The 12,959-nt window shown below is 43.7% G+C and overlaps 1 protein-coding gene across 4 annotated transcripts in view; it reads left to right on the top strand.

Annotated features, from left to right (window-relative positions):
* The window catches only part of EXT2 (exostosin glycosyltransferase 2), a 107,071-nt gene extending 96,393 nt beyond the window's left edge, over positions 1 to 10,678 (top strand). For 3 of the 4 annotated variants that reach the window (XM_073348064.2, XM_073348066.2, XM_073348067.2), the window contains one exon: positions 8,231 to 10,678. In XM_073348064.2, the coding sequence (XP_073204165.1) occupies positions 8,231 to 8,369 (139 nt within the window). In that variant the 3' untranslated portion in view covers positions 8,370 to 10,678. Of the gene's footprint in view, positions 1 to 2,771; positions 2,859 to 8,230 lie in introns of all 4 variants that reach the window. The other variant, XM_073348065.2, reaches the window with a different exon arrangement.
* The last annotated feature ends 2,281 nt before the right edge of the window (positions 10,679 to 12,959 follow it).

Here is a 12,959-nt window from a genome sequence, read left to right on the forward strand (position 1 = left end):
AGAAAAGGAAAAAGCCAGACGAAAATCAGGAAGTACTTCCTAACAGTGAGATCTGTTGTTGTATAGAATAATTTCTCAAGGAAGGAGTATGGAAGCCTTGGGAAATTTAAACGTAAACTAGATGAAATACTAGAAAATATACTATAGGGAACAATCCTGTATTGTCTGAGGAATGGACTACATGGATTTAGTAGTTCTTTCCTGTTGTTGTTGTTTGTTGTTTGTATTGCAGTAACACCCAGGAGTTTGTTATGGGCCAGGACCCTATTACACTTAGGAAGGAAAAATCATATGCACCATTCCAAAATAGGGAATAACTGGGTAGACAGTACTATTGCAGAAAAGGGTCTAGGGGTTATGTTGACTCATATTCAGTTTGTGATCCACTAATGGGATGCAGTTGTGAAAAAGGCAAATACCACTCTGGGGTGTCTTAATAGGAATGTAATATGTAAGATGTGGTAGGTAATTATCCCGTTCTACTTGTCACTGGTGAGGCCTCTGCTGGGGTATAGTGTCTAGTTTGGGACATCACACTTTAAAAAAGATGTATACAAATTGGGGAGAGTGCAGAGGAGAGCAACACAAATGAGGAAAGGTTAAAAAAACTGGGCATGTTTAATCTTGAGAAAAGAAGACTGAGAGGGAACCTGATAAATTTTTTCAAATGTATTAAGAGGACAGTGATCAATTGTTGTCTGTATCCACTGAATATATGACAACAAATAACTGGCTTAATCTGGAGCAAGGAAGATTTAGGTTGGATATTAGGAAAAATGTTATAACTATAAAGATAGGTAAGCACTGGACTACGCTTCCAAGTGAGGTAGTGGAATCTCCATCATTGGAGGTTTTTAAGAACAGATTGGACCAACATCTGTTATGGATGATGTAAGTATACTTGGTTCTAACTCAGCTCAAGTGGCTGGATTAGATGTCCTCTCAGGTCTCTTTCAGGCTTGTATATCTGTGATTCTATGCTAGTCCCTTTAAAAAACACACAGCAAAAATGCAGGCTCTGTTCCAAAGAACATTATAATTTTATCAAAAGAATATGTTATCTATCATGTAACAATAATGGTGTCCCAAAAGTAAAATGTTACTGACAGTTTAGTGAGTATACTCTCAAACTGTGTTCTTCCCCACATTTAAGTTTCTACCAGTGGAGATAACTAAGCTGGAGAAAGTGTCAGAAAGTAATAGCAAATCAAATTTGTTTATAAAACTACTTGATTGTCCAGCTAGAGGAATTTAGCAAGGAATTTAGCAACTGCGCCTTGGAGAAGAACTGCAGTGATATGCAACTGGGATATAGTCACATTTGATTTTTATATTTTAAAGATGGCCCTTACTCTTTAGGTTGACCTGGCTTCAGCAGTATAAACCATTAGTTGTTGTTAGAGTGTGAGCGGACATACCAACCAACTGTCAGGGTCCATGTAGTCCCATGTTACTACTGTCAATTTGAAATTAGTGGGCGCTAGCTGAAAAACTTGCAGGTGTTTTTTATGGAATCCCATAAGCTACCTATTTGTTTTAATGTGGTGATAAACTACAGGATTCTCAGTGCAAGTTCCCATTAACTTAGCAATGGATAGAATTCTGCTTTGGTTTCAGGGCTTAGCATCCATACCTATAATTCATGCAGACACTGGTCAGAAATGTCAACTGTCTTCTGTTAGGTTAGGAGAGAATCTAAATGAAAGAGGTGCCCATGTCAACAAGAAACTTTGAAGAACAATTCTTATAGTTAACTATGTAATATCCAGGGCCCAGAATGATGCCTTGGGATATATGACAGTGTTCCATAACAGGTCCATTTGCATACCAGACTACTGATTCCCTAGAATGCACACGTTGGTCTTAGCATTTGAGTTAGTACCAGGTCCAAATGACCGGGGATCAAGCTATTGTTGTGAAATGGATGGCATACAGGGCTACTAATGGAGGTAGAGTTTTTGCTTTGGGGTTTCTTTTTCAAAACCAGCACAGTGACCAGGAGGTGGCTGTTTAGTGACATGTGAAAAGAGTTGGTGATCTTCATCCTATTCCTTGAGGACAGATGATCACCTGGCAAAACCATCTGTGGGCCCATTGTTGGCAGTCTCAGCAGGGAGAAAGGAGTGACTAGATGATGAAAACTGAACTCTTTTCTTATCTGAGAGGTTATGCTAAAATTAGGTCTGGTTACAGGGGAGAGAACTGATTCAAAGGCTTGATTGGCCAGAAAGCTGATCCAATCTGTCAAAGCCAACTGAAGTTTTGTTCTTCAATTCACACTAACTTAATTTCATGTTGAGCACAATTCTGTGTTGTTGGCAAAGTAAGGAAAAGATGAAATAATTCTTGGAAGCAAAGATGCGTGTGTTAATTTAAATGTGCAGAGCTATGAAAGCTGGCGAGCCAAAACACCTGCCCCTCTGTATGAGATAACCTACTATGTTTTCTTGGCTTCCTAGCATAAAATGTTTAATGCTTTAGGTGTCTGTGTTGTTTTGTGTTATCCAGAATTGGCAGATCCTGCAGAATGCAAGCTGGACTTGTTCAGCTCCTTGCAGGAGATGAAAGCTTCCCTGCTAGGGAGGCACTTCACCCCATAGACACATTGTACGACTTGTGTCTGACACATTTTTTGGTTTAAATTTTTTTTTTAAATGCTTGTTCTTCAGCCTTGTTCTGATGTTTGCTGAGAAGTGACTTTTGTGAGTGAAGGTGAAAGTTCATTAAGGATTTTAATTTGGATTTTTCCTTTTATAATTTCTTTTTAAAAGGAAGCAGCTTTCATGGTGGTTACACGTGACATGTTGGCAGCCTGAATAGTCTATCCCCAGAATAAGTACAGCATGAGCCACAGCAATGTAAGATTTCCCTACAGTGTTTTCTGCCATTCTGCCTAATCTTTGACCTAGATGGATGACCTCTGGAGGGAACAGTGTAACAGCCGTGTTAGTCTGTATTCGCAAAAAGAAAAGGAGTACTTGTGGCACCTTAGAGACTAACCAATTTATTTGAGCATGAGCTTTCGTGAGCTACAGCTCACTTCATCGGATGCATACCGTGGAAACTGCAGCAGACTTTATATACACACAGAGATCATGAAACAATACCTCCTCCCACCCCACTGTCCTGCTGGTAATAGCTTATCTAAAGTGATCATCAAGTTGGGCCATTTCCAGCACAAATCCAGGTTTTCTCACCCCCTCACCCCCATACACACACAAACTCACCTCCTGCTGGTAATAGCTCATCCAAAGTGACCACTCTCCCTACAATGTGCATGGTAATCAAGGTGGGCCATGTCCAGCACAAATCCAGGCTTTCTCACCCCCGCCCCCTTTCCCCCCCATTTCTCGGGGACACACAAACTCACTCTCCTGCTGGCAATAGCTCATCCAAACTGACCACTCTCCAAGTTTAAATCCAAGTTTAACCAGAACGTCTGGGGGGGTTTAGGAAAAAACAAGGGGAAATAGACTACCTTGCATAATGACTTAGCCAGTCCCAGTCTCTATTTAAGCCTAAATTAATAGTATCCAATTTGCAAATGAATTCCAATTCAGCAGTTTCTCGCTGGTGTCTGGATTTGAAGTTTTTTTTGTTTTAAGATAGCGACCTTCATGTCTGTGATTGCGTGACCAGAGAGATTGAAGTGTTCTCCGACTGGTTTATGAATGTTATAATTCTTGACATCTGATTTGTGTCCATTTATTCTTTTACATAGAGACTGTCCAGTTTGACCAATGTACATGGCAGAGGGGCATTGCTGGCACATGATGGCATATATCACATTGGTGGATGTGCAGGTGAACGAGCCTCTGATAGTGTGGCTGATGTTATTAGGCCCTGTGATGGTGTCCCCTGAATAGATATGTGGGCACAGTTGGCAACGGGCTTTGTTGCAAGGATAAGTTCCTGGGTTAGTGGTTCTGTTGTGTGGTATGTGGTTGTTGGTGAGTATTTGCTTCAGGTTGCGGGGCTGTCTGTAGGCAAGGACTGGCCTGTCTCCCAAGATTTGTGAGAGTGTTGGGTCATCCTTTAGGATAGGTTGTAGATCCTTAATAATGCGTTGGAGGGGTTTTAGTTGGGGGCTGAAGGTGACGGCTAGTGGCATTCTGTTATTTTCTTTGTTAGGCCTGTCCTGTAGTATGTAACTTCTGGGAACTCTTCTGGCTCTATCAATCTGTTTCTTCACTTCTGCAGGTGGGTATTGTAGTTGTAAGAAAGCTTGACAGAGATCTTGTAGGTGTTTGTCTCTGTCTGAGGGGTTGGAGCAAATGCGGTTGTATCACAGAGCTTGGCTGGAGACGATGGATCATGTGGTGTGGTCAGGGTGAAAGCTGGAGGCATGTAGGTAGGAATAGTGGTCAGTAGGTTTCCGGTATAGGGTGGTGGTTATGTGACCATCGCTTATTAGCACTGTAGTGTCCATGAAGTGGATCTCTTGTGTGGACTGGACCAGGCTGAGGTTGATGGTGGGATGGAAGTTGTTGAAATCATGGTGGAATTCCTCAAGGGCTTCTTTTCCATGGGTCCAGATGATGAAGATGTCATCAATATAGCACAAGTAGAGTAGGGGCTTTAGGGGACGAGAGCTGAGGAAGCGTTGTTCTAAATCAGCCATAAAAATGTTGGCATACTGTGGGGCCATGCGGGTACCCATAGCAGTGCCACTGATCTGAAGGTATACAATGTCCCCAAATGTAAAATAGTTATGGGTAAGGACAAAGTCACAAAGTTCAGCCACCAGGTTAGCCGTGACATTATCGGGGATAGTGTTCTTGCAACAAATAGTATTCTTGCAACAAAGCCCGTTGCCAACTGTGCCCACATATCTATTCAGGGGACACCATCACAGGGCCTAATCACATCAGCCACACTATCAGAGGCTCGTTTACCTGCACATCCACCAATGTGATATATGCCATCATGTGCCAGCAATGCCCCTCTGCCGTTTACATTGGTCAAACTGAACAGTCTCTACGTAAAAGAATAAATGGACACAAATCAGATGTCAAGAATTATAACATTCATAAACCAGTCGGAGAACACTTCAGTCTCTCTGGTCACGCAATCACAGACATGAAGGTCGCTATCTTAAAACAAAAAAATTTCAAATCTAGACTCAGCGAGAAACTGCTGAATTGGAATTCATTTGCAAATTGGATACTATTAATTTAGGCTTAAATAGAGACTGGGACTGGCTAAGTCATTATGCAAGGTAGCCTATTTCCCCTTGTTTTTTCCTACCCCCTCCCCCCCACACGTTCTGGTTAAACTTGGATTTAAACTTGGAGAGTGGTCAGTTTGGATGAGCTATTGCCAGCAGGAGAGTGAGTTTGTGTGTCCCCGGGAAAAGGGGGGGAAAAGGGGCGGGGGTGAGAGAGCCTGGATTTGTGCTGGACATGGCCCACCTTGATTACCATGCACATTGTAGGGAGAGTGGTCACTTTGGATGAGCTATTACCAGCAGGAGAGTGAGTTTGTGTGTGTGTTTTTTGGAGGGGAGTGAGGGGGTGAGAGAACCTGGATTTGTGCAGGAAATGGCCCACCTTGATTATCATGCACATTGTGTAGAGAGTTGTCACTTTGGATGGGCTATTACCAGCAGGAGAGTGAGTTTGTGTGTGGGGGGTGGAGGGTGAGAAAACCTGGATTTGTGCTGGAAATGGCCCAACTTGATGATCACTTTAGATAAGCTATTACCAGCAGGACAGTGGGGTGGGAGGAGGTATTGTTTCATGATCTCTGTGTGTATATAAAGTCTGCTGCAGTTTCCACGGTATGCATCCGATGAAGTGAGCTGTAACTCACGAAAGCTTATGCTCAAATAAATTGGTTAGTCTCCTAGGTGCAACAAGTGCTCCTTTTCTTCTCTAGAGGGAAGAGGATCCATTCAGTTTTGGTTTTTGCTTTTGGGCTGCTATTTAGTGCCAGTTCTGACCGTGGCTTTTATGATGTGGACACCTGCCCATTGGGAACTAGACTGAGACAACAAACTGACTATTGCTATGTTACAATGACTTTCAGTCATTATTAGTCTGGGCAGGAGTTGAAACCGTAACCTAGAAGTGAAAGGCTCTGTATTCCATAAGCCACTGAGGGACAGCTGTTATACAAACTTCTCGTGCAAACTTCTCACGCACGGTTCTTTTAGTCCATCTAGCTCCTGGAACTCTGTGCTATTCCATTTGCAGGACTTCAACACACAACTTGGATTATGCACCCCAGCCAAAATTTTCAAAAGTAACTAGTGAGAGGGTGGATGTTCGGCACTTTCTGAAAATCAGTGCCCTTGATGGTGGCTCAGAGTGGACACCCAAAAATTGAGACACTAAAAATCACTTTGAAAACCTTGACCCTGAATCCTAATCTGCTGCACTCTATATTGTTCTAGTCCTACTCCTCTAGTCCCCACATTCCTCTCTCTGCCAGTGCACCCTAACTAGGCCCTACAACAGCCCTGGGTAGTCCACATTTTGGACAGCTGGTTCTCTCTCTCCCTCAGTTCTGACCTACAGTTCCGTTACTATTCCAGGCCTGGGCCTTTCCTGGGCAGAGAATATTTGTGCCAATTTATCAGGTGTTCTGTGATGCACCCTGTTGCTCCCATTTTACCCTCCAAACTCCTTCTTGTTTGTTTCCTACTGTAAGGATTTGAACACCTTTGGGGGGGAAAAGAGGGCGAGGGCAGAGCATGAATCGTCTGCACTGCTTAGCTTCAAACCCTTTCCACATTTTTAATCTAGTACGAGAGTGACTGTTGCAGGTTGAAAACAACTGTGCAGAAATGTAGCACTTTCAAAAACTCTGACTCTGTTTTCAATTGTTTACTCTTACTGTAGTTAAACAGGGAGCTAAAGGATGGCTTAAAAGATGAGGAATTAACTTTTGAAATCCAGTCTTGAGAGTTTGTTGGGTAGTGCTGAAGCAGTCCCCATTGCAAAACTGTCTCACTTGATGTGATTGGCCAAGTCTGCTCAGGAAAGCTATATTGGAGACTGAATGACCCCCTCACCCTTAGAAGGGTTGAAAGTGAGCATGGGGGTGGAGAGCAGGAGAGACTTGCCCTGAGACTGTTTACAGCACACCACTGTCTGGAGCAGTCCTAGCTTGCTTTCTCTAGCCAAAATTCTTGCTACTCTTTTGTCTGTTCTTTTAATTTGTGACCAGCAAAAGAAGCAGTGACCCTTTATTTTGTGAATGGCTCTCCATTGTTTGAGCATCTTGGAGGCTCACTTGCTGTGACTTTCAGTGTCAGAAGCTTTTAAAAACTATTGTGCTAAACACAGACCTAAAATTAGCTAAACACTGGCTGAGATAAGATTAGCTAGGTTTTCCTTACTCTGCCTCCACCAGTCCCTGCCTTGCAATGAAGAGATTAACGGGGGACTGTAAGGTTAAAAATCATGCACTTTAAAAAAACAAATAACCCTCTCTGTTACTCTGCTACTGACACCTGAGATTATTACAAGTGAAAGAATGATCAGAAATCTAATTAATTTTTCACTAATTTTGATGCTTTACTGTTCAATTTTGCTTCATGTGGACAGACAGACTCATCAGTTTCACTTTAGTTTTTTATTCTGCTTCACTTTTAGGGTCCCAAGCACAATCAATGCTGCTGACTTCATACAGGAATGTTTGTTTATTTAGTAAAGAAAAACCATTTCTGATGGAGTCTAAAAACCAGAAATAACATTTCCATAGGTCTTCAGTTTCATAAATGCTTGGTTTTTGCAAAACCTTCATTATGAGTTAAATTTGACCCACCAGTGGCACTTTGAGATGTGTTGGCAGCTAATCTGTTCTACTTTACAGCATGTGTTGCTTTAAGAATGACTGGAATTCTAGGGGGAGGGAGAAGGGAAGCTCTGACCTCCATGTGCACATGTGTTGCTGGCAGCATCCCCTTGCTCTTCACTGTGATTAAATGGATAAATCAAAGAGCACTAGCCCTCTTCCAAACCCTCTGTGTAGCGAGACTCCCTCTCCTATTTCCTAGTAGCCAGTGTGGAGAAATCTTTCCAGGAACATGAGAGAAGGTTATTGAGTTCTTTTTAAACTTGCATCTGATGAAGTGGGTATTCACCCACGAAATCTTATGCTCCAATACGTCTGTTAGTCTATAAGATGCCACAGGACTCTTTGCTGCTTTTTAAACTAGTTATTTTGGGGTGGGAGTAAGTAGCTGGCATGGTCACTTAGTTACATTGCTGTCTTTTTCACACAGGTCCGAATGCATCAATAAGTTTGCCTCTGTCTTTGGGACCATGCCCCTGAAAGTGGTGGAGCATCGTGCTGATCCTGTCCTGTACAAAGATGACTTCCCTGAGAAATTGAAGAGCTTCCCCAACATCGGCAGCTTGTAAAAGGCAGCTTGGCAGCAAACTTGAATGTAAAAAAGAGTGAGAGAAAAAAGATGACCAGTGCTAAGATGAGCCTGAGGCCTTGAAGGAAAATGCCAGCGTGTGGGTTATAACTGAGGGGAAGGGGATTAATGCCAGGTTCTGATATATTAGTCCGTCCTTCACAATACACAGAACAGTAATGCAGAGCACAGAAGCTATTTCTGTATTACAGACAAATACAGGACAGGCTCTATGCTTGAGTCTATTGAAAATGCCAAATGCTTTTTTCCAGTGGAGGTTGCTTATACGGAAGAATAGAGCAGAATCTTGCTGTGTAAGGGTGCCTTACATGGCTCACCTGTTCTGTTAAATACACTCTTTTAGTTTGATGCAATCACCAGTATAAATGCAAACTGCTTTCAATACTGGCTACAATATGTATCCAGCCTGTTTTTCCCCCTGTGAGGATGGCATGCGTACCTCCATTGAGGTTAGTTGTTGGCTTTAAGTAATTGAGCAACAAAGATCCCTGCCTGGCTTTTTTGCTTAGCAAGATAAATGTTTTTCTTAAAAAATATAATACAATCTTTTGTCACAGGGTTTAGGGGGCTAAACATTTTTGCATTAAATGAAAAATATTTCAGTGGATATTAGCACAGATCACAGCCAATGGGACGGTCTCCTTAATTTAAAGACTTAGGGTACGTCTACACTACCCACCAGATTGGCAGGTAGTGATCGATCTATCGGGGATCGATTTATCATGTCTACTGTAGACGTGATAAATTGATCGCCGATCGCTCTGCCATCGACTCCTGTACTCCACCGCAGCAAGAGGCGGAAGCGGAGTCAACGGGGGAGCGGTGGCAGTTGACCCCGCACCGTGAGGACGCGAGGTATGTCAACCTAAGATATGTCAACTTCAGCCACGCTATTCTCGTAGCTGAAGTTGCGTATCTTAGGTCGATCCCCCCCCGCCCCCCAGCCCCCTTCCCCCAGTGTAGACCAGGCCTTAGACTATCCCTACCATCACTACACCTCTCGTGTGTGTATAAATCTCAGGTATTCTGCTATACTCATAGAAGCGAAGTCCATTCAATATAAAAGACATTTTATGGAGAGGAAAATGTATCTTCTGGCCTTACTAAGTTTTTGCTATCCCCAAAGCCTACTCTTATCAAGGTGGAACAGTTGTTTGTTCATTTGGCGTATCCATGTACTGGGGTAACAGCTAAGATGCATGTTTGTATATGTGAACCCTCTTCAGAAAACAATGTGCTGTAGGATAGATTGTCGTACACCTCCATCTGCAGGACTTCGACTTTACAGCTGGTGCGTGTATGTGGAATATATTAATAACACATACTTAGCAAGCAAACCCACACAAGCTGCTCTCATTTGAAAAATTGCCAAGTGTTAGCCTGTGATTAACCTAGAGAACGCAGTGCCACAGGATCTTACTTGAACAAATGGCTTAGTATAATTTTTAAAGGTTAGACATTTGTTATGGTGAGTCAAGCTGTTTCTCCATGGTTAAAGTTGATCTGAATATTATCTGTCTACACTAGAGACAATAAAATTTTCAAGGATGATCAGTCCTCGTGCTCCAGCATATAAACTGATCCCAAGCTGGAACCAGAGAGGAAGTCTCCTCTTTACCCAAATGGTATAGTGTCCATCTATTTGGTGCATTATGGGCAGTTTGCACTTTCCTTACTAGCAAACTGTTAGAGGCATCATATTTGATGGACAATCTTTCTGTTACAGTATGACCATTCTTATAGTTCTGCCAAACCCCAGACAGCAGGGCAAGTGTTAGCACTCTTAGTTCATCCCTCTGCCTTGAGAGTGACTGGCAGCAATGGCAAAAAAATCAAATGGAAGTCAGGCCAGAAACAGGAAACATCTGCTCCCTGTTTCTGTCACCCCAGTAAAACTTCCCTCATTGCCCAACACTGTGGAGGTGTTGGGAATGAGAAGCCTGTTAGAACAGTAGCTGTGAGGGGATACTTCAATTTAGAACTCCCAAGGGAAGTGTCTATAAACCAGAGGTGGGCAAACTACGGCCTGCTGGCCACAGCCAACCCACGGGACCTTCCTGCCCAGCCCCTGAGCTCCTGGCCCGGGAGGCTAGCGCCTGACGCCTCCCCTGCTGCCTCCCCTCCCGCACAGCCTCAGCACCCTGCGCTGCTGGCATAACGCTCTGGGCGGCCGGGCAGCGCAGTTGCAGAGCCGTAGCCTGACCCGGTGCTCTGGGCGGTATGGCTGTAGCACCACCAGCCACCGGTGCTCCAGGCAGCGTGGTAAGGAGGCAGGGGGGGTTGGATAGAGGGCAGGGGAGTTCGGGGGTGTGGATAGGGGTCGGGGCGGTCAGAGAACGGGGAACAGGGGGGTTGTATGGGGCAGAGGTCCCGGGGGGGCAGTTAGGAATGGGGGGAGGGTTGGATGGGGCAACAGGGGGCAGTCGGGTGGAGGATCCGGGAGGGGTCAGGGGACAGGGAATGGAGGGTTAGATGGGGCAGGAATCCTGGGGGAGCTGTCAGGGGGCGAGAAGTGGGGGGGGTTGGATAGGAGGCGGGGGCCAGGCCACTCCTGGCTGTTTGGGGAGACACAGCCTCCCTTAATCGGCCCTCCATACAATTTTGGAAACCCGATGTGGCCCTCAGGCCAAAAAGTTTGCCCGCCCCTGCTGTAAACTAAATTCTCTCATTCTTGGGAATGTTTTAATTACTGATAAATTCTAGGACTTGTTTCTAAGGCCTTGCAGTCTTTGCTATGTTCTGACTGTGCTGTGGGGGATGGTAGTAGGCAAGGCGGGGATAGCTGTCCCAGTGATGGTAATGCTAATGACTTTTTGCATACAGGGGGTACCACTGGGTGAGGAACACTGTTTCTCTGCTGCTGAACAGTTCTTCCCTGCAGCCTCCACACATGCACTTACTTCCTGAGTCTGTTAGTTTGTCTGAATTATGTCCTTGTCCCACAGACTGCAGCTCACTTTCCATTAAGCAGCTTGTTTTTAAAAGGGAAATTATGACAGCATAATATGCTACTGAATTGACCCAGAGGTGGTGGGGGTCTCAGGATGGCAGAGGTTTGGGAGTGTTCCAGAGAGAGAACTTCTCCCCTGCACACAGTCTTGAAAGTGCTGCAACCTAGTAGTTCCTTCTCAAGTTCATAGGCAAAGGTTGCGTGTAGTTTTTGCACAAACACTTATAGCACAAGGCAGATTTCAGACTGGGGGGAATATGACGGCCTAGAAATAGAAGTGGTGGGTGGCAGCCTGACAAAGAAGAGCTCTGTTTAGCTCGAAAGCTTCTCTCTCACCAGCAGAAGTTGGTCCAATAAAAGATTTTACCTCATCCACCTTGTCTCTCTGAAACCCACCTAAAGTCATCTCTAGGTTTGACACTAAGTGGGCAACAGCCCCTCATGGCCAAGATCTTTTGGGCTTGAGCAAGTGTATCTTCCTTGATAAGCCCAAGAGCCATTACGTCAATTAACCTGTCACATTTTGTCCTGCATCATTTCACAGGTGTTTTTTATATTCCAAACTCTGTTTAATGATGGTATGTCTCCGTTCTGTGGTATGGAAAGTGATCAGAATATAAAGTTGGGCAGCTGTCTAAGTCTATAAGCTGGGCCACTTCCTCAACCCATTTATAATTGTTGTTTGTTTCTGAAAAAGATTCAAAAACTGTAAAATAGTAAAGTGTGTGTGAGAGAATATTGGGATGATTCTATTGTCGGTCATTAAATTAAGAGAATAGTTACCTGTTCAGCTTGTATGTTTTATTAAAAAAATTAGCTCAAAAATATTGATTGTGTTCTGTTTTACTTCTGAAGAGGTGATTGTGTACATTCCATAAGGAACTGTGGAAGTATTCTGAAAGGAAAACTGCAGGGATTGATTCTTTTTGCTAAATAAATCTGTATTAAAACATGAATATCCACAACACTCTCTAGAAATAATCATCATTATTTTAACATCTTCACAACTGTTAATGGTGCTCGTGTCTTTCAGTGGGAGCTTTTACTCTGGACAAACTCTTCCCATATACCCCTCCAGAGAGGGTAGATTTGCCATTATTTGACAGTACTATTGAAGGTTTGGGGGGCCGGGGGGTGGGGAGGAAGGATAACTTCCCTTTTACTCAATGGTTTAATTGTAATGCTATGGATGTGTCAGAATTCATCGCTTCCCACTTTGCTGGGAGTGGTCACTCTTTGCAGCATTAAGGGTTATGTGCTTAGGAGATAATTTGGGAGACCTTTGAAATGACCCACCTGAATAAAAGAAGGGGACTTCCTTACAAACAAGGAGGCTGCAAACATGAAGGGTCTGGATCTTGGGAGAAGGGCAGGTGGATAAGCTATCTTGACAGTGGCATTCTTTGCAATGGCAGCTTCTTATTTCCTCTCTGTTCAGAGACACTGCCATGTGTTTATTAAAATACATTGCATGCTGCAAAATTACCGAAATGATGGTGGGGGCACCTTGTCATTTGTATAGGAGGTCAAAGTGGGATGGTTACCCAGCCAATTGTGCAAGTCTCAGGGATACATTTTTAGCCTCACTGACCCTGTAAATGATTTGTCAGCTCAGTCTCT

Source organism: Lepidochelys kempii, chromosome 6 (genome assembly GCF_965140285.1).
Source record: "Lepidochelys kempii isolate rLepKem1 chromosome 6, rLepKem1.hap1, whole genome shotgun sequence".
Taxonomy (NCBI): domain Eukaryota; kingdom Metazoa; phylum Chordata; order Testudines; family Cheloniidae; genus Lepidochelys; species Lepidochelys kempii.